Raw genomic sequence first — 20751 nt, forward strand, 5'->3', positions numbered from 1 at the left:
TTTCTTTATTAAATAAGAAATTAGACATTTTTTTTAATTTATTATTTTACACGGGAGAAGGGACGAGTAAATGATTTTTGGAATCGTGGAGGACCGGGCGTGTAAGTTTTTATTCTTTCGGAGCGTAAGAGTAATTTAAGACTATCTTGGGGGTAGGAAAGTAATTGACTGCAAAAATAAAACTCTATGCACTTCCTCCCGCGCGCCCGTTTCCCGCCATTTGCACCGCGAGCCAGTGAGCAGAGAGAGAATGGACGCTTTGCGAAGGAAAAAGATTCAGCAGAAGGCCCAGCGGAAATTCAAGATCAGAGGCTTCACGCTAAGAATCGACGCCGTCGAAAAGGTTATTTCATTCGTATCCGGTTTCGAGGAGGCCGAAGACGAAGCCTTGGATCTTCTCGTCGACGAAATCAGCAAAGAATCTCGTAAAATCCCGTACTAATGTTTTTATCTTTTACATGATTTTGTCTAGCTAAGAACAGAACCAATGTTTCTTATCCAATTGCAGTTAAATCCTCCATATTGGATAAAGACTCGGTTGATCGAGTTGTCAACCGTCTGCTAGATGCTGAAGCAGCCACAGAGTCCGGGATCTCTACTTCTGGAAATCTATCCGCCTTGCGCGTTATTGACGCCTTTGTGATGCCTAAGTTTTTTTATGACCCCATCAAAAGAGTTTTTAAAGAGTAAGCTCGATCATTTATTTGTTCTATTCTCTGGATAAGTTGTATGTTGTTTTTAAGCATATACCTGCATTTTTCTGGTACTTTCGGAATGTGCAGTTCTATGTAGCTATAATTTGTCACCCTATTTTCATACACAAAGAGCATATTATTGAAGAAGCAGTTAGTTTTCCTTCTCACTCCTTATCGGAGACATGAGAGTCTTCGAAGGTAGACACACCTTATCCGCCTATCGAGAACCCCAGGAATGACACATGGTGCATTGTGTACTGCCGTTGTCTGTCTAATTAGCATCTGAAACTGGAGAAGGGCATTTTGTATATAGAAATTTCTTATTTGGTATCGTTTAGTTCACTGAAGCGGGAATTTGATCTCAGACCGAAATGTTCTCTAAGCATTATGGAGTTCTATTTGTCGTCTTGATGGTATTGATAACACTGAACAAATGCATGCTTATTTTATTAGAAGCTTGGTTTATGCACGGTTTATTTTCCAATGATAATTGTGTCAAAGGAGTTCCAGATTCCACTGATTTGTCTCTCTAAAACAGTTTACTTGCATAGGCCTTAGGAATCCACTGGGATAGGACAATCCTCAATTCCCAATGATACATGAAAAGCGTTGTAGCTTAGAAGACCACTTTTGCTCAGCTTGGCGTACTGATCCATCCTATTTAGCATCTCATCATGTGTAACACTAATGTCTCAGGCATAATGCAAAGCTGCTAATTCACGGTGAAGCTAGTGCAAAAGCTGCACTGTACCGGGATAGGTTTCAACTGTTGCATCAGAGGCTTTCTCGTGATAGACATTTCTCCAGACCTGCATTTGATGTTGAAATGACATATTCTGAAAGCTCTGAGGTATTTCTCAGAGAACTCCATTGTTTTTAATTACGGGAAATTACTGAAAAGATGTTAATTATCAAATATAATTGCTTTCAGATAACTCCAATCCACTCTTTGGTTGGATGTACTGGGAGGAAATGGATCATTGGAGTAATTTCTCAACTGGAAGATGGCCGATTCTTCTTGGAGGATCTAACAGCGGCTGTACCAGTCAACCTGTCCAATGCAATATCCTTTAAGCTTTTTTTTTTTAGTTCTGGTTTTGTTACTAATGTCAAGGTCGTCTAAGCAGCCTTATTTGATAATAGAGATAAAATAGAGGGAGAAAATGTGACCCAGCCAAGACCTAGTTAATATCAGTAACTTGATAGAAAGGACAGCTTCCATTTATTGAATACAAAGAAGGTAAAGGTTCTCCGCCAAAAGAAAAGAAAATTATGGAAGTCTATCATTTTGCCTGTTGGTTGAGATGCCCTTCTGTTTTATTGAATATGTTTTTCGATAATAATTATCTGCTTCTTGATCACAGCTGAAGTCTATCATCACACCTGTAGCTGATGATTTAAAGTGCAAAATCTTTAGAAATCTTGGACTTAATGAGATGCAGTTCAATTCTCTCTGAACAGGAAGTTGTATGCATGTGGTGGACTATATGTGTGCCATGTGTGGGTGACCTGCACTTAGTGTTATGTCTATGGTGCAAGAATCTCATCTCAGTCTCTCAACCAATGACTAATTGGACCTGGTTTAGTAGGTTGTCCATGAGTTTTTCTCTCATAACAAAGATTTGAGAAGCACTCTGATGAAACGTTTTTGCTTCATATTTTTGTCGTGGCTGTGATAGAAGGAAGTTATCTAAAATGAAGAGAGTTTCTTTAGTCTCTAGGCAGTCATTTAACTACTACTTTGAGAGCTAGCAGTACTGCTCAACCACGTGGACCTTTTCTTCTTATAAACTCCTTTGTTTTGAAGATGTTTGGCTATCAACTTTGTCATCTTGCTAGTTTAAAAGCAAAAGAGTGTAATTCTTTCCTCAGCTTCCTGCCTACTCTAAGAATACATGTCATTTCCAACATAATAGCTATTCTATTTTTGGTGAAGAATTTGTGGTTTGTTTCTTTGACACTTCTACACAAGATCACTTCAGGTTTCTTTGTGGAGAACACTATAATTGTAGCAGAAGGGGAGCTACTTATCCATGGTATCTTTGAGGTCTGCACTTTATCCTCTTTTGCGCTTTTTTTGGGTTTTGCAGTCATTTTTAGGCCAGTTGCAGATTTAACATCCATTACTTTAAAATGTTTGCGGTCTTTGAATCAAATCTGAAAATATAATTGTGTCTTAAAATCTGTTATGCAGGTCTATACATGTGGGTTTCCTCCATTGGAGGATAGAGACCCATCACTTTCGCTACTTGGAGGACTTGACTTCTTTGGTGGTGGTTCGTTCTCAAAAGATGAAACAGTATATTCATTTAACCCACTAACTGGAATATACTTTCAGTCACCGATTGTTTCTTGAGAATCATCCCATTAGTTTTTTTAATTTTCAGTTTAATTGGCAAATTAACAGGCTAGACTTGCAGAGTTGGAAAAGAATGCAGTCAATGACATGTTTGTTATACTCTCCGATGTTTATTTAGATAATGACGAGGTATTCTTGGTATACAACACATAAAACTCTTTTACCCCTGAGTACACTGCATGCATAACTCGACATTTGGTATCAACCATGCTACCTGGATTTTTTATTTTTTATGGTTTGTGTATAATTGTTTATTATCGCTACTAACTCTACCATGTTACTGGATAGAGAAGACTCTGGCAAAGCTAGCAACTGTCTTGGATGGTTATGAGAGTGTTGAAGTCATTCCGTCTCTGTTTGTTTTGATGGGAAATTTCTGCTCACGCCCCTGCAATCTTTCTTTCCATTCTTTCTCGAGCCTTAGGTGAGAGTTTGATTCTTGAGCCATGAAAACTTAGGATTCTTGTTCAACTGTTTTGAGATTACAATGTTAACATTTTGGTTGCAGATCTCAATTTGGCAAGCTCGGAGAAATGATTGGAGCACATCCAAGGTTACGAGATGGAAGCCGCTTTCTCTTTCTACCTGGTCCTTATGATGTAGGTAATGATGATTATTTCTTAGTTTACCTTCTTTTCTTTCACTCCTTTTCCTTTTTATACCTGGATACTAGCCTGGAAGTTGAACCGGTTTTGTTGTGTTTTTATGAGAAAAAAATTAGCATGCAAATATTCCATTTATGATTTCATCATTCAAAAATGGAAAAAAAGATAAAATAATAATGTCATTCTCTTTAATGATCCTATTTAGCTGTATGCAGACCAAAATAGGCAGTTTATTGCTTCTTTTAAGTCTGCATAACAAATTCAAGTATACTACATAAATACTTATAAAATGAGTTCCATATGCATGAGAGATCATGAAGTATAATGAAGGAACCGACATTTGTATGTGGAGTATTAACTTTGTTAGTGGTTAAGCCGAACAATTTTGTTTGTGAGGCATAAAACTTTTATAAGAAAAGAGCCACTTCAAACCACAGGGGTCATGAACAGGCTCCTTCCCAAATGAAAACAGTTAGAAGATCCCACCATACTGGTTATTGCCTCAGAATGGAGACTAAATCTTTCATATTACTCAAATAAGTGGAATACTTGCTGAACTATGTATTATGCAAGCTTTTGGGAGGTTATCTTGACTAGCATTTTCTTCACTCGTTAACAAACTAACTTTAGTTAGCATGACATGGTGTGATTGTCAAAAGATAAATGGGATCGAGTAAGTTGTTGAGTGGAAAAAAGGCTCATGTTGAGAAGTGTTAAGAAAAGTGATTGAGTTATTTGAGCAATAGGCTTCTTAAGTGGTTAGTCATTTTGGGAAGAAATCAGGTTTAACCCAATAGTGGTTTTCTTTTTCTTCTTTCTTCTATCTTCTTCCTAAGGTGGTGACTAATGGGTATAATTTTTGTCAATTATAACTGTTGACGGGTCAGTGGCCTTTAAAATCTTTCAACTTGACCACCGTCCCATTCTCTTTTTGATATTCCTGTGTGAAAGTTACATCTCTTTCTTGAACCCAAGCTCCTTCAAAAGTGTCGGTTTAGTCAATACTTGTCTTAGCATTATTGCACTTTTACCTCCGTAAGAGCCCAGTGGAAGGACATGCTTGCAGGTCTCTGTTTGACTTATGCACTGGAAGTAATAAAGTTGATCTTTTGGATGTTCGATTTGTCTGTACCTACATGACACGATGAAGCATTGAAGGACCAAACTGTTCCCAACCCTATTGTATAAACTCCAGGTGCAATAAAGACACTTTCGAGATGACTATTACTGTTTTTGTGGAACGTTCTTCACCATATTTCTGGGAAGTTGGGGAAAATGGGTCCAGTAGAGGTTGCGTATTCTGAGATATATAAAAGCCGTTTAATGTAAATTTTCAATGTAAAATTTCCTAGTAGGGAGCTGATCTCCATTTTAACCAGTGGAACTGATTGAACTGCATCCACAGGTCCTTCAACAGTCCTTCCAAGGTGTGCCTTACCAAAGTACCTTACAGAAGATCTCCAAAAGCACATTCCCAATGCCATCTTCTCGAGTAATCCTTGCAGGTCATGCCTTCTGCATATTGATATTTCTATTGAATAAAAGAAGGATTTTGGTGCTTCTTATTCTTGTTGATAAAGAGCACTATAAAAATGTCGGTTTTTATATAAATCAAGATGTTATATGAAATCATGCATGCATTTTTTGCTTTGGCAATCCATTGAGTGGTTCCTCAATAAATATTATTTTCCTAATCCTTCTGGTACTAACTGGTTACAGAGTTTGTGCTTTTACTACAGAATAAAATTTTTCACCCAAGAAATTGTATTTTTTCGACAAGATCTGCTCTACCGAATGCAACGTTCCTGTTTAATAACCCCATCAAAAGAAGAAACAATTGACCCTTTTGAGCATGTGAGTGAAAGTTCCCTAAAGCATTATCTCTCCTTTTTGTCTTTCAAAGCAAATATTATCTTTTTTGTCTGAAGAATAATTCTTATGCTCATTTTTTTTTTGACTGCAGCTTGTTGCTACCATTACCCACCAAAGTCATCTCTGCCCACTGCCTTTGACTGTACAGCCCATTATTTGGAACTTTGACCACTGCTTGCGCTTGTATCCCTCCCCACATACGGTAATATCCACATAACTTTACCAGTTATCTGTTGTTTACATTTGAATGATTATTAAATGATATCTTGCTGTTGAGAAACTCTGTAATAACATTAGTTTGAGATGATTTGCAGAGGAAAAGGAAAAATATCGTAAAACCATTGATTATGATCGAAATTACTGTCTACTGCTTGCAGATAGTATTAGGGGACAGAAGTGAACAGAAGGCATTCAAGTATACAGGAATCACATGCTTCAACCCTGGGTCCTTCTCTAATGACAGCACGTTTGTGGCATATCGTCCATGTACCCAGGAAGTCGAATTGTCTTCCTTGTAAATTCACTAACAACTCTGTTAATGAAGTTATTATCTATTTCTCCTGGTAAATCTTCCAGCCAAAAATAGTGTGAGCCAATCAAACATGGCCACGATGAAGCCCAGTCAACAACAAATGCTTCACATAAGGCCAGGTTAATGGCGCACATGCAAAGAAAGATCGCACGCTTGTTACATTACACTCGGAGCATTGTTACCTTCTCTCATTCGTTTGATGAGATTTGCCCTCCATTCAGAGACAGTTTTTACTCAATTGGGTTAGTCACAAGTCCAACTACTGATTCAAATTGTAGAAACTCCTTTAAATAAAATAAGTAAGCTTAAACACCTTCATCAACGCTTTCATCAGCAAACGCATGTAAACTTCGATCTGTGAAAGCAGCTTTAAGATCTCTGGAACAAAGACAACATTGTTAAATTGTGACTATAATCTGGCTCCCCCCAAGTTTAGTTGTATCATGTCTGGTCTCAAGAAGCGTGACTGTAAAAGGTACAAGGTACGTGGGTTTACCAAGAAATATCCTTAATTGACAATATCTAAGCTTTGTCCATAATCTGGAGAATGCATGCTCGACTGTAGAACCTAAATGAGAAAAGAATTGTCAGTAACGTTACCTATCTTGTCTAGATTGATTTGGTCAATCACCACCAGACTTCACAAAAAGCTTTGGTTGGCACACTATCAATCAAAGTAACTAAGGGTACACCATTTAACTAAGTGAGAATTCAATAAGATAATCAGATTGCTCTGGACCCAGGGCAGAAGAGTATGTAGTCCTCTGGGTGAAAAGCAGATCAATGTGCCCATAAATGTAAGATTAGGGAAATGCGTAAGCACCAAACATTGATAATCACTTGTCCTTAAGTGTACCTGATTCTGCAATTTGCTTAGTGTTAAGACCATAAACTGCATATCTGGCATATGCTAGTAGCCGAACAAGTTGTGATGCTCCCAGCTTGCTAATTATGGATCTCAATAGTCCACTGAATTTGTAGAGGTAATAACAAAATCAAAACAAAAATATACAATGAAATAAAACAAAATGATAGAACTAAATGGATATTATTCTTACTCAGTCCGTAGTATCATAAGAAAATCTTCAGGCAGAGATTCCATAAATGCAGATATGTCCTCCATCTTCAAGGAACTTAATTCCTGCTTCAGGTTTCTTTTCTCTTCAGTTGACATGCCTCTCCCAAGAGCTGACTTACTGATAAAAAAATGTTTAAAATGACTATTTGAATTCTTGAATGTTATATGGATGATGACGCCAACAGAGTCCCAGAAAATTTTGTATTGAGCCATGAAATTGCATAAAATGGTGCAATAAGAAGATGAAAAGCAAAGTGTTCTTATCAGATGATTGATATTCTATCTCAGCAGGGGCATGTCATAGAAAGGTACATCAATAAGATTTTCATATGAACAGAGACAGAAACCAAAGCTAAAGTAGACATTACATTCAGGCTTGGAGAGAAAAATGGCTTTTTAACAGAAGCAGGAGGCTTGTCTTAATAAAAATCAGCATCATTTCAAAAAAAAAAAAAAAATAGACAGAAGCAGGAGGCAAGAGAAAGGGGAGTTTTCTTCATTGAAGTAGGAATGTCTGAGTTTTTAATCAACGATTATTGATGGCTATGGAATTTTAAAATTGGCTAGAGATTTTATTTGTGTTAGCAGTTTTAGATCATTTTCAAAAGAATTTGTTGCATAGAGAAAGTTTAACAATCACGAATGTCTACTTTTGCATATAATAAGTGGCTATAATTTGTAATCATAATTACATTTGAAATGTTAAAAGGCTGCTCTTATTGCTTCAGAGAAAATTTTACATCAAGAGGGGAGAGGTGACCCACTATTAGAGATGGGTGAGAGATAACTTCAGTAGCTAAAATATCAGATTCACTATTAGAAGCCTCTAATGTGTGCTGCTACGGAGTTATTATTGAATTACATGGATCCATGATTTCATCCAACATATATTAATATGACCAAACCGCAATGGCTGGCCAACAAGAGCCTGCCCGCATCCTCCATTCTGTTCAGTTTTCTTCACCATTTTCCACCCATGTTAATCTCAACTCTTCCATATATCTAATCAGTCTCTCAAGTGTTAACAATACTCATCAAATCAAAGCACTACAAGGTATCTGTTGAAAAAAATCCAACCATTTCTAACTACTCTCTCATTTTGAGTTCTATTGGTGCAAGGAGGATTATACTTTTTTTATTTGTTTTTTCAGGAGATGATGAGAATTTCATTGAAGTAGGAGGCACTATACTGACAAACAATAAATTGTTGTAAGAAATAAACATCACTGACCTGTCAATAGTCCTTCCAGTGAAAATAACAGGAAAGTATCTGGAGTACTTCCCAACACCAAATTTTTCCCCCAGTTGTTGTATCTTGCTTTGGTCCAGAAGAATCAAAGCTTTCCACAGTTCACAGAAGTCCACTCTGAAATTGTCATCCAACTCTTTGTAGATCCCATGATCTAAAATAACTGCTTAATCCATGGGTACAGTGAATAAGATAACTGTGTTAATTTGCTTTAAAATAAAAATTGAAGACAAAATAACACATACCTAGACAAAAGCCAGTACCTCCTTCAGAACAAACTAATATATTACCAGGATGGGGATCACCATGCAGAAAGCCATGCACAAATATCATTTCAGCAAAAACTTCTATCAATGCTTTGGCAACCTACTACAAACAGGAAATACTTTGGCCTATGTAAGTAGCAATACAGTTCCATGTGAAAACTATAACAAAATTCACAGTATCTATTTGATAGAAAGCAAAATCGAGCAAAATAATCAAGTACCGAGCAAAAAGTATTCAAAAAAACGCTTTGTACTGTTAATGAAAAACACCTCAATAGATTGAGATAAAGCGTGTGCTTGTTTGAGATGACAGTCTTCATGAAATGAAGATTAAGTAACATGTAGTTACTTTGATACCCTTTTCATCCTCTGATTGGATCCTCATAAACCAAGTTCTGAACACCTGAGAGATAAAGTAATGACACTACCGCAGAACAACATGCAGGCAGAAATTTGGATATTCATATTATGCCATTATATGTTTGTTCAAAATTACAGCAAAATCTTGGGCTCAATAACTAAAAGAAAATAGTGAGTAAAGTCATTTTAGAAAGAACTTTTAGAAAAGTTTGTTCCCTCGAAGCAGAAAGTGTATGTCATATTTGCAGCATGTACAAGGAAATATACACATAATCACATGCAAGACCAACCTTTGTTGGATTTATCCCCCTTTCCTTTAGGAATTCTAAGTCATCAACCTGAAAAAATCAGCCATAGTAGGTTAGTACAATGCTTCTCATAATCAATATGTGAACAAATTTGGGTCTCTCTCTCTCTCTCTCTCCTCCAAGACATGCTACATGTATGAGGAACTCCAGTTAGAAAGGAATACCTTACTTCCTTTACAAAACTCCATAGTTAGAACTTGGCTTGTAGTCAAATGCTGCGCAAAATTTTCAAAAAATCAATTCATTACATGGATGTGCCTTGAAAAGCATAAAAATCCTGGAAACCAAACACCTTAACTTAATGTTGTTAAACTTGAAATAGATGCTGAAGTTCTCACCCAATATACACAGGGAACCTTAACCACATCATTTTTCCTGAAGTTCCTAGATGTTCTCTCACAATTCTTTGCTTCCTGAACAAAATCTGCAGTTGATAACCATAAGTGGTTTGAATATTGCAAAAATCTTCAGTTTTCCTAGTTTAGACATGTAAACTCTACAAGTGTTCTATAGTCCTGTAGGGCCCTACCTGGGTTTATGGGCACCGGGTTGGGCCAACCTAGTATGGGATAAGTGTAAGGGCCTAGCTTTCCATGTTCCATCAGCTTTGGAGGTTTTTTGCATATTGGCTAAGTACCTAATGTTTGGTATCAGAATAGGCACCATGTCACGTGTTCAAATCCAGAGGGGGTGACCTATGAAAGTGCCAGAGTGAAAGCCGTCACAATGGTGAAAAGGGCTACCTGGTCCGGAGTGGGAGCTGTCAGAGAGTGGGCCACCGTGGGTGTCAGCACAAAAGAGTGGTAGATTGTTATGGTCCTGTGGGGCTTAACCTGGGGTATGGGCATCGGGCTGTGCCAGCCTAGTATAGGATAGGTTTAAGGGCGTAGCTTTCCGTGTTCCATCAGCTCTGAAGTTTTTGGCGTATTGGCTAGGTACCTAACAACTAGTGACCAAAAGAAGAAATTTTTGGCAACTTGGACCAACCAATTTGATGGATTCGTCAAGGATAAGACAATGCTTAAGAATATACATTAGGCAATACAAGCTTGGTATTCCAAATGTTCAAGGTAAACATCCAACTGTTATTTCAACTTGGGTACAATTGGAGCTTTAGCATGTTAGATATGTGCCATAAATGGTTAAAAAAAGAAGAAGAGAAAATTATCATAAACTTCATAAAAAACTATCATACCAAGTTCTAATGAAATTGTTTTCTTGAACTCTGATACTACCCTTTCAAACCTATACTCAGGAAAGATCTGCAGCAAGAAGGAGCGTTATAGAAAATAGGAAATTATGCAATCAATGAATCAAAATGCTAAATAAATACTTGAACATGTTCCTAGTGTACAATTTGTTACCCCACATTCAACTTGAGATACTGATCTTATCACGTTAATAACAACAATTATGATTTCTAAGAAACCAAGATTTTTAAAAATGCCAATGCAATTTTAAAGAGGAGAATCCAGCAATGTATTAAAACTTTAAAAAATCAAGTGAAGAAGTAAATGCCTTAGGAAATCCTTATAGAAGACAAGACATGGAGAAAGTGCACATATCAAGCAAAACATGAAAATAAAAGCATTTTTCCTTGTTTGGCATCAAGTTTCTTTTTCTCTTGCTGCAGATTATTTCTATTCTTTAATTGAACGTATATCTTCTCCCCCCCCCAAAAAAAAAACATTGGTTTCACAACAATTAATGCGGTCTCCTGTTTGCTTGCCTTTGGGCTTTATAAAATAGCACCTTTTCTCAAAAAAGAAAAAGAAAAAAGAAGAAGAAGCTTGATGCCAATTTGACAAAAAGCCAAAGAAGAAAAACAAGCAGAAAAAGAATAAACAGATAAAGATAAACCCCAAAATAATTACAAAACTAGGGGAATGGTGTTGCCCCCAACAAAGTCCTTTATGCCCTGCCCCGTTTCAATTTGTAATACCATGGATAGGTTAAAAATAAGATTTCTACAGAGAGGATCAAGTGATATTTTTAAGTACCATTTGGTCAAATGAGAGGATGTCTGCATGCAAAAAAATATGGGAGGTTTAGGGATTCAGAAATCGAAGGACATGAACCAAGCCATGCTCTTAAAATGGATTTGGAAGTTCAACAATGTGTCTTCTAATCTTTGGAAGGAACTGGTATCTACTAAACTTGGCTGTCTTTCTCCTTGGTGGACTTTAGGAGGCAATTGGAGATGTTTATCTCCAATTTGGAGATCATTATATCTACTTATCCCAAAATTTTCTTCAGTCGTCAAATTCTATGTTGGTAATGGTAGATCATTAAAGTTTTGGGAGAATTGGTGGACGGGTCAGGAACCTCCTCCTCTTATCTTTACGAAGAGAAATATCAGTTGCAGAGGCTTTTGAAGGGGATGGTTTGAACTTGCACCCTAGAAGGGGTCTCTCTGATACTGAGGCTTTGGAAGCAAGTAGTTGGATGGAATCTTTGCAATCCTGTGGATTGAGGCCTTTAGTTGCTGACAAGATGATATGGTGGCCTGATAAAAAGGGAATTTTCTCTGTGTCAGCTTCATCAATGGTTCGCATTCAAACCAAAGGGATCATGAGATTTTCTTTTCATGGCGTCTCTATGCCCCGCCAAAGATAAAAAAAATTGTATGGAGCGCCGGCCAAGGAAAGATTCTCACGGCAAACGTGCTCAGAAGAGGACACCTAGATATTGATCCTCTCTGCCCTCTCTGCAACTCTGAGGTCGAATTAGCCAATCACATCCTGATTCAATGCTCTTTCTCGTAGAATGTATAGACATCCTCAGTAAAACGGGGTTGCAATTTTGTATGCCAGTTGATATGATTTCTTTCAGTAAGATGCTCATTGGTACTCCCCTTCCTCGGTTTGGAAAACTTATGATATCCGCTTACACTGGTTTCATTCCATGGGGGCTTTGGAATGAGCGTAACCGGAGGCGTTTTGATGCTAGAAGTAATTCTATAGTAAGGGTCGTTGATTGTGTGTCGAGTCAGATCTCTACATGCCTCCTTACAAAGAAGCATTTATCCTCCTTTGCTAGTTCATCTATCTGCGATAATTGGAGCATCATTGCAAAGACGCGGTGTGGAACCAAGATCCCAGTCATGCAAGAATGGACCCCCCCAGAGCCTGGTTTCCTTAAGTTAAATTTTGATGGTTCTTCTCTAGGTAATCCAGGAATGGCTGGTTTCGGGGGTGTTATCTCGGATTCCTTAGGCAATCAGTGTCTGTTGTATGCTGGTCCGTTAGGCATTGCTGACTCAACGACAGCTGAACTCCAAGGTCTTTTCAATGGGCTCCGCGTTTTTCGAGACAATTATAGGGGTCCTCTTCACATTGAGAGGGACTCGAGGGTGGTAACTGGTTGGTGCAAAAATGCGTCCTCCCCCCCATGGCGGCATTGGGATTCTCTTTGGGAAATTCTTGAAATTGCTTCTCAATTTTCTTGTATTTGGTCTCACATTCCTAGATCTGCTAACTCGATGGCAGATGTGCTTGCCAAGTCAAGAGCAATCTTTCAATCTCTTATTGTTAGGGATTTGCTCCCTGTTTCTTTATTCTTTTTTTTTTTAATATATACATCCTTTTCAAAAAAAAAAAAAGGACTAAGTTGCCAGTTCACCTACAAGAGGCAAGCAATAATTTGAGCCTAAACATAAAGATGAACTGATTACCGAGGAAAACCATTTTCAAAAATAGGCCCCAAGACATGACCACTTTAGAGTCTGTTTCCACAATTAAAGGTTGAGAGAAGGAAGTTTTAAAGAACTTCAATTTGTGGAAAAGAGCACAAATTTCAGTTTTAGTTAATTTAGCATCACCAAGAAGACCAGAATAAGCCAAAACTACACAACCATTGTGTTCCAAGTTGAATTCTTGGTGCTCCGAACAAGGATAGCAACCGGGACTATTGTCAAAGTTTAATTTAAACTGATGAAACTGATGCTGAGGCACACGAGGCCAAGGTATAAGGTGCATGTACTGAACATCATTTCTCTTTTAAGGACAACATTTGGGAGTTATTGAAGTCTCTTATACGGTTTAACCAGAAAAGACATATTGCATACTTATTTAAATAACAACTCTCGCGGAGGCACATTAACCTGAGGTCCTAATCATTGTACCACATTAATCATTAGGTTCTAATCACAGAACCGCATTAATATGAGGTGCCAATAGCTTTTTGGTCTTTCATACTTGCAGTTGTATTTTTTTTAAAGCTAAAGCTTTTTTACCATATCTAGTTTTAAATATTTTTATTTTATGATTATTTTTAAATATTTGGGAAGTGGAATTGTTCCATGAGAAGAATACTATGAGCATAAAAAAGAAAAAGAAAAGACAATATGACATACATAGCTACAAAGAATATCACAAACTAGGAGGCAAAATAAAATGCACACAATATTGCATAAATATAGATTGAATATAACAAATGGAAAAACGAAAAACGATAGAACATAAGAAATGCATGGCATGTAATAGTTTACCTCTTCAAGAAGAAGATTAAAATTCATCATTGTTCACAGACCATTAGAATTCTTAGACCTCAATAAAAGTCTCATAGTTTTCTTTGTAACGGCCTCATTGGAATATTCTTAAGTACTAGATTCATTTATTCATTTAGGTCATTTATGTTCCTTATTTATTTTATCTCCAGTTCCTTAGAGATCAAACAGTGACTCTAACAAATCCCCAAGTATTTCTGCCCTTATTTCTCTCTAGTTTTTTCTTCCTTTCCTCCTTCCATTTCTTTTCTCAATTGCTCTCTTTTTTCAGAGCACTCTTTCTCAATCACTCTCGTTCTCTTCCACTATCAATATCGCCTTTTCTTTAATATTTTTCTTTCTTTCACTTTTTATTTCATTCGTAATCTCAAGAAGCCCATACCACTTGCTAATCTTGAACAAGAATAACTGAAAGATACTGAAAGATATTAAATGCCTAAATTGTGGGAGAGCTGACTATCTACGGTGAGAATTAATAAAATCATGATAACCATGGGCCCACTGATGCTTTTTCTGTCTGTCCTGCAGATATCAGATGCTTCAATGAATGTAAAGCATACCATGCAAAAGTTGCAACCTTCCAAATTGCAAGTCAAGCAGCGTTTTTGGCAAAAAACCATCAGCATAGACAATAATGATCTAATATAAGCATTCTTTCAATTTTGCACTAAATAAAAGAAAATGAATCTCATACCCATGCAACAAAACTTGAGAGCAAAGACATTGTTGTTATGTCTATTCTCATCTGTTGCTCTAATCCAGGATATTGTACCTACATTCAAGAAGAATGAACATTATAACATCTATAAGTCCTAGATGGACAAGTATAATGGACGAGGGAAATAAGTGTAGAAGCATGTAGCACTAAGCAAGTAAACATGTGGAGAATACCCTAAATTTTTTTGATATTACACAGAAAACAGGGTTCAGGGTGGTTCTATATTCTGCTGAAGAGATCATCTGTCAATCTAAAAAGATGGGATCCATTTTTCTAAAATGGCATCTGGAAAAATATATCCAGCCAAAAAATCAGTAGATATTATCTCTCTTTTTTTCATTTTTCTCACTAAATATCTAAGATCAATTATACTCTTATTTCCTACTCAACATCATTAATGTTTATATGCCCAAGGTTTGCCAAAGCTTCCATTTAAATTCCAGATAATTGAATAACACTAAAATAAATTATCAATGAGAGGGACAAAAAGGAAAATTTCAAGAACATGAGGTGTTGATACATTTGTTTCTAAAGAACCTAAATAACGAAGGCATTTTTTTTAACTGGAAAATAATGAAGCTATCAACCCATGAAAGCTGATGATATACGTTATTACATTCTTAACAAATGTAACCTACCTTTATTGCTACTTCCTGATAATCTTTTAACCAGGCATGGTGTACTTGAGCAATTGATGCGGCAGCAATTGGCTCTTCATCAAATGACAAAAATCTGATGATATTGAGAAATGAGTACCAATGCAATTTCAGCCATTCAATTACAGTCTAAGAAAGTTATATATGCTGAAGTTTCTGTTTTCATGCCAAAATTGTCAGATAATAAACATACTAAAATAAAGCATCAAGTAATGCTATTCGTGATGTCAAAAAAATAATAAGAAATATCATATATGAGAAACCTGGTCTGATGCTTTTTCAACTTTCCTCTTGATTCCATGCTGAAAGAAAATGCAGAACATGCATTTGAAGAATACCTAAAAATTTGATGATAACCACTTACATCTCAGATAAGTCCTTCCCCAAGTTGTTTACTAGCACTTCCCGAATGGCTTTGAATTTACAAGGAACTGCCTAAGGCATAAAGCTAACAACGTGAGAAATAAAACGAGGAAATTCTCCAATCCGGAGAATGTGCATGGAACAAAAATAGCTAGTATAGTACCTTGTCTTGCAAAGAAGAAAGGGTGGAGGAGTACTCTTTTGGAACCTGACGGATAGATGCAATGAACTGGCCAGCTTTCACGTAAAAACCCTTGTTAGCTTCACAAAGCTCTAAAATCCTCTTTGCTGAACGTAAATGTACCTAAAAGCCGGAATCAAACCAAGTCAAAAGAAGTTCCAAACTGCTTCAGTCCTTGGTTATGTAAATTTGGAAAGAGAAGACTAGTAGGTAAATTACTATTTGTATCAGGAGTAGATACTTCAAAAAGGTAACTGAACATGGAGATGCTACAATATTTTTTTATGTGAATACGGAGACTTCTACTAGCAGTAGGTCTGTAAATGGATCTGGATAATAACTGAATTTGGAATTTCAGATAATATCTGAAATCCAAATCAGACCGGACTTATTCAGATATCTGACTCAATTCCAGATCCAAAAAATATTGGAATCCAAAATATGGTCAAAATTAATATTACATAACAATTTTTATGTTTAGTATTTAAAAAATGAGTGGACAAAAAATGTGAAATAGTATTGTAATATTGGAAATATTACTCTTAGTTGCAGTTATTTATTTTAGAATTTTACAAATATAAATCTTCATTTTGTTCTATTTTTCTTTTTTTTTTTACTTTTTTGTTTTATTTTATTCAGATATCTTAGTTTTCGGATACCCTAGTTATAAGATACAGTAACCTGTACCAGATCGGATCATGAACTTCCAGATCCTGCTATATCCGGTCTAGATTCGGTCCCGTTCCAACAACTCGGCCTTAAAAAGTAATCTACCATTCTAAAAGATGACATTCATTTTTTCTGAAGGTAAGGCATATGAGAAAACAATAAGCCATAAAAGCAGAAGATATAATCTCTTTGCTTCCGTCGTCCAAAGGGAAGTCATGTATTAGATCTAAACTTATTCCCTTGTTTTCTGTAAATGTTTTCCATATTCATTGCGTCCCCAGTTCAACAAAGTTTCCGTATCTTCTCCAAACCATCCAATATCATTGGATAACTGATGCCAACAGGAGACAAGAGTTCATACAGGGTATTAAGAGATTAACAGAAAAAAAGATCGAAAAGAGAGAGGTACCTCAGACAATTTCTGTCGGTAATCATCAGACCCTAACGTTAGACCACGCAGAGAATACTTGTAGTCGGCCACATTTGAAGTTATCTGGAGTGATTAAAACACGAATTCAAATGTGGTAGATAGATAGAGATAGAAAGAGAGAGACAGAGAGACAGAGAGTATATACAGTATAAAGCGCGCGGGATGAACGGGTTACTCCATGAAATCCTCTCCTTACTACCTCCGGACAGAGGGAAAAAGGATCGACATTTGATTGTTGGTGCGTGAGAGCAGCAAGGCCGGCGGCAGTTAGAAGCAAGACAGAGATTCCGCGTCTGCCTCTAGCGGGAAATTTGAAAAAACGTTTAGGCTGCATAGACAGTTCTATGGAGAGCAGCGAACCACAGAGAGAGAATTCACCACGAGGACGAGAAGAAGACCACGAGTACCGAAGAAGGCGAGAACGCCGACCTCGCTCCGAGTCATAAGGTCAAAAAATATATATTCATATTACCTAATTGCTATAAATTTTATTCAATCATATGAATGTATTTATCCATTTTATATTATATAATTACATTATCCTAAAATTTGCCCTATAATTAGGTCCCTCGTCTCTCCATAAGTCAAATAAACAAAATTTAAATTCCCTTACTGAAATTCCACACGAATCATGGGGAATGGAAAATATTCAGACGTCACCTGCCTTACACATCCCTTACTGTAGAACGAAAAGAATGTTGCTTCGAGCTTGCTAGAAAGAAAAGAAGCAATAGGAATCTTTGAAGGAATGCTTTTGAATGCTTAAAGAAAGCTAGAAAATTTGGAAGGAAAGCATCACGGAGGAAGATTAGCTGCCCGTAAAGGCAAGCAAGGCATGCACTTTGATCGTCCTGTATATAGTGCTTGAGTTTCTGGTTGAAGACAGGGAAAGAGCCATGGTCCTCACAATCGTCGAACCTTTTGAGGAAGCCTCTTCCTCTGTCATCGACTCCATTTTTGCTTCAAGATATGTCCGAGATCCTCTGCCAAGGTCATCTTTCTACCGGATGTTTATTAGTATAGCTTTTCTGTGCAAATTTTTATCTCCTGTTTATTAATGTTTTCTGCTGGTGAAACAAGGGCAGATACCGAATGCCGGAGAGGGCGATCAGCAAAGAGGCTGCTTATGAGATAATCCATGACGAGCTGTTGTTGGACGGCAATCCGAGGCTTAATCTAGCTTCCTTTGTCACCACTTGGATGGAGCCCGAGTGCGACAAGCTGATGTTGGAAGCCATCAACAAAAACTATGTAGACATGGACGAGTACCCAGTCACCACAGAGCTTCAGGCAAAGTCACTGTTTTAGTTTTTGTTTTCTCTTTGAAGATAGATTTGAATTCAAAGAAGGGAATGGTGAAGATGACAAAAGAGACTCGCTAGAAGTGTAGAACTTATTCCATAGGAACGTTTAGAAATGATGATTCAGCCGTGCAAGCTTGATCCACCTTGATGAGTCCCAGATGACTCGATCCAGTTCTTTATCTAGAACTGTTCAATCTTGAACTTTTCACAGGTTAGACTTGACCCGATGGTAGACATGGCTTGTCCATTCATCGCCTTTTCTGGGTCCGTCTGAAATTGAGAATAAAGTCTTAGTAAGATTTAGAAAAAGTTGTTATCTGGGTTTGTAATTAGATGACTCGATTTCACAGAATCGGTGCGTGAATATGATCGCTCATCTATTCAATGCCCCAATCGGTGAGAAAGAACCGGCTGTCGGAGTGGGAACAGTGGGCTCTTCGGAAGCCATTATGTTAGCAGGACTGGCCTTCAAGAGAAAATGGCAGAACAGGAGAAAGTCCCAGGGAAAGCCCTACGACAAACCCAACATTGTAACCGGTTCGAACGTGCAGGTACTAAAGTCACGAGCTCTTCAAGAAAACCGATGATGATGATGATGAAATAATGGTTAAAGTGGTGTTGATGTAGGTTTGCTGGGAGAAATTTGCCAGATATTTTGAGGTGGAACTGAAGGAAGTGAAACTGAGAGAAGGTTATTATGTTATGGATCCCGTTAAAGCAGTGGAAATGGTAGACGAGAACACCATCTGTGTTGCAGCCATATTGGGTTCAACTTTTAATGGAGAATTCGAAGACGTGAAGCTTCTCAACAAGCTGCTCACTGAAAAGAACAAAAGAACAGGGTAACAAGAATGACTTTCTTCTAATTTGACGGAGAAGCTTGAAAAGGCACTCCTGATATAATAACATTGACGCATTTACTCAAACATCCAACATGCTTTCTAGTTTCTGATAAAATCAAAGTTTTAAGCCTTTGGGCATTCGCGACTGCACAAAGAACAACCCATTCGCTGCCATGGGACTAATGCAAGCATAATGTCTCACCAGGTGGAATACGCCAATCCATGTCGATGCAGCCAGTGGTGGCTTCGTGGCTCCTTTCATGTACCCAGATTTGATATGGGATTTCAGGCTGCCGCTCGTCAAGAGCATTAACGTCAGCGGGCACAAGTATGGTCTTGTCTACGCAGGAGTCGGTTGGGCCATTTGGAGGAGCAAAGAAGACTTGCCGGACGAGCTCATCTTCCACATCGATTACCTCGGTTCCGATCAACCCACATTCACTCTCAATTTCTCCAAAGGTAATCTTCAGCAAAAAGGGTCTCCTGCAGACTTTTTCTTTTACAGGAATCTTGTTACAGGGAACATCATCATCTGCTACGAATTTCCTAAGAATCAAATTTGGCTGAAGCAGGTTCCAGTCAGATCATCGCGCAATATTATCAATTCCTCCGTTTGGGCTTCGAGGCATGGCATCTAATTCATTCTTTTCCACCCAATAGCAAAATCATTTTACTCTCTCCTTCCTACTCACGATATCAAGTTGCCGCAGGGATACAAGAACGTAATGAGCAACTGTATGGAGAGCGCCAGAGTACTCCGAGAAGGTCTAGAAAGAATAGGCCGATTCAACATCATATCCAAGGAGAACGGAGCCCCAGTCGTGGCCTTCTCATTCAAAGACAAGGACAAGAGCTTAGCCTTCAAATTCTCAAAGGCTCTGCGATACTACGGCTGGATCGTGCCAGCATACGCGATGCCTCCAGACATAGAGCACTTGACCGTTCTCAGAGTGGTTGTCCGGGAAGATTTCGGGCGAGGGCTAGCCGAAAAGCTTCTCTCCCACGTCCCACTTGCATTGAAAGACATAGATGCTTCGCCTATACGGAGCCTTCCCAGAATCACATTCTCGATAGATTTGAAGCAGCGTGGTGATGATGGGAGAGAGAAGGTGGTCACATACCCAGAGAGCACCGTAAACTGGGAGGAGGAATCACTGATGGAGCAGAGGAAGATCACATTGTCGACTGGTAAAACTAAGGGCACTTGTTAAGCGGACGGGACTCAACAAAACTACTAATAAGTGCGCGGAGGGAAAGTTGATTACAATGAAAAGTTATTTCGAGGGATGGGGAACGTGAATTACTTTTGTTTGTGTCCGTGTGTGTAATAAAAAATGTGTATGTGTTTGTGTTAGTACGCACAATTAAACCTGTGGTGTAAAGTATATATAAATTATTTATTAAATAAAATATTTTGATATATCTGACTATTAGAAAATTAAATTAATATTAGTTAATAAATAAAATATATTAAATATAATAATTAAATAAATATTTATTATTATATTATTAAAATTTTAATCAAATTTTAATTTTGTAATATCTAAATATGAAATAATTATACAAATATCGTATTATATAGCGTACTACACAAATATTGAAATAATAAAAATAAAAATAATACAAATATAACTTGAACACTTTTTTAATATAAAAAATTATATTTGTTCATACAAAAGTACAATCCAAAAAATATTTAGTGGCATTAAAACATAATTTATCAAATATTTATTTTAACAATATTTTAATTATGACTA

The 20751-nt window shown here is 37.3% G+C and overlaps 3 protein-coding genes across 7 annotated transcripts; 2 read left to right on the forward strand and 1 right to left on the reverse strand.

The window, feature by feature from the left end:
• The first annotated feature begins 250 nt into the window (after positions 1–250).
• On the forward strand, positions 251–6099 carry LOC137955286 (DNA polymerase epsilon subunit B). Its single transcript, XM_068802155.1, has 13 exons — positions 251–425; positions 509–686; positions 1392–1545; positions 1627–1758; positions 2665–2742; positions 2890–2994; positions 3103–3183; positions 3348–3478; positions 3563–3657; positions 5065–5164; positions 5399–5513; positions 5623–5733; positions 5909–6099. Exons 1-13 carry the CDS (start codon positions 251–253, stop codon positions 6047–6049), a joined length of 1596 nt encoding a protein of 531 aa, XP_068658256.1. The 3' UTR covers positions 6050–6099.
• On the reverse strand, positions 5978–17260 carry LOC137955284 (uncharacterized). 3 transcript variants are annotated; one of them, XM_068802153.1, is made up of 16 exons: positions 16994–17260; positions 16824–16911; positions 15732–15868; positions 15570–15640; positions 15188–15281; positions 14526–14603; positions 10520–10586; positions 9663–9748; positions 9489–9539; positions 9307–9354; positions 8636–8756; positions 8373–8553; positions 7122–7259; positions 6920–7032; positions 6560–6631; positions 5978–6441 (listed from the first exon to the last, which is right to left on the reverse strand). In XM_068802153.1, the coding sequence occupies exons 1-16, from the start codon at positions 17180–17182 to the stop codon at positions 6350–6352; spliced, it is 1626 nt and encodes a 541-aa protein (XP_068658254.1). In that variant the 5' UTR covers positions 17183–17260; the 3' UTR covers positions 5978–6349. The 3 variants fall into 3 exon arrangements, with proteins under 3 accessions (XP_068658254.1, XP_068658253.1, XP_068658255.1); XM_068802152.1 differs by having other exon boundaries at positions 6353–6631; XM_068802154.1 differs by lacking the exons at positions 5978–6441; positions 6560–6631; positions 6920–7032 and having other exon boundaries at positions 7118–7259.
• A 2-nt stretch (positions 17261–17262) lies between these two features.
• Positions 17263–20366, forward strand: LOC137955287 (glutamate decarboxylase-like). 3 transcript variants are annotated; one of them, XM_068802157.1, is made up of 7 exons: positions 17263–17295; positions 17934–18138; positions 18503–18703; positions 18780–18994; positions 19200–19453; positions 19567–19619; positions 19705–20366. In XM_068802157.1, the coding sequence occupies exons 2-7, from the start codon at positions 17941–17943 to the stop codon at positions 20203–20205; spliced, it is 1422 nt and encodes a 473-aa protein (XP_068658258.1). In that variant the 5' UTR covers positions 17263–17295; positions 17934–17940; the 3' UTR covers positions 20206–20366. The 3 variants fall into 3 exon arrangements, with proteins under 3 accessions (XP_068658258.1, XP_068658257.1, XP_068658259.1); XM_068802156.1 differs by lacking the exon at positions 17263–17295 and adding an exon at positions 17663–17839; XM_068802158.1 differs by lacking the exon at positions 17263–17295 and adding an exon at positions 17774–17839 and having other exon boundaries at positions 17929–18138.
• Positions 20367–20751: the final 385 nt, after the last annotated feature.

The sequence above is a fragment of the Aristolochia californica genome, unplaced genomic scaffold, assembly GCF_029961685.1.
Source record: "Aristolochia californica isolate CCGP_79_NKW_82.1479 unplaced genomic scaffold, dmAriCali1.0.hap1 SCAF_2, whole genome shotgun sequence".
NCBI lineage: Eukaryota > Viridiplantae > Streptophyta > Magnoliopsida > Piperales > Aristolochiaceae > Aristolochia > Aristolochia californica.

Bases quoted from the DNA above. Each gene is read 5' to 3' on its own strand.
- LOC137955286 (XM_068802155.1), top strand. From the start codon at position 251: ATGGACGCTTTGCGAAGGAAAAAGATTCAGCAGAAGGCCCAGCGGAAA. The intron at 2,743-2,889 runs GTCTGCACTTTA...TCTGTTATGCAG, and splicing joins TTATCCATGGTATCTTTGAG to GTCTATACATGTGGGTTTCC. The intron at 2,995-3,102 runs GTATATTCATTT...GCAAATTAACAG, and splicing joins CGTTCTCAAAAGATGAAACA to GCTAGACTTGCAGAGTTGGA.
- LOC137955284 (XM_068802152.1), bottom strand. From the start codon at position 17,182: ATGCAGCCTAAACGTTTTTTCAAATTTCCCGCTAGAGGCAGACGCGGA. The intron at 10,587-14,525 runs GTATGAGATTCA...TTCTTGCTGCAG, and splicing joins TCTCAAGTTTTGTTGCATGG to ATCTTTCCTGAGTATAGGTT. The intron at 7,033-7,121 runs GTAAGAATAATA...CTACAAATTCAG, and splicing joins CTTATGATACTACGGACTGA to TGGACTATTGAGATCCATAA.
- LOC137955287 (XM_068802156.1), top strand. From the start codon at position 17,745: ATGGTCCTCACAATCGTCGAACCTTTTGAGGAAGCCTCTTCCTCTGTC. The intron at 17,840-17,933 runs GTCATCTTTCTA...AAACAAGGGCAG, and splicing joins GTCCGAGATCCTCTGCCAAG to ATACCGAATGCCGGAGAGGG. The intron at 19,620-19,704 runs GCATGGCATCTA...AAGTTGCCGCAG, and splicing joins TCCTCCGTTTGGGCTTCGAG to GGATACAAGAACGTAATGAG.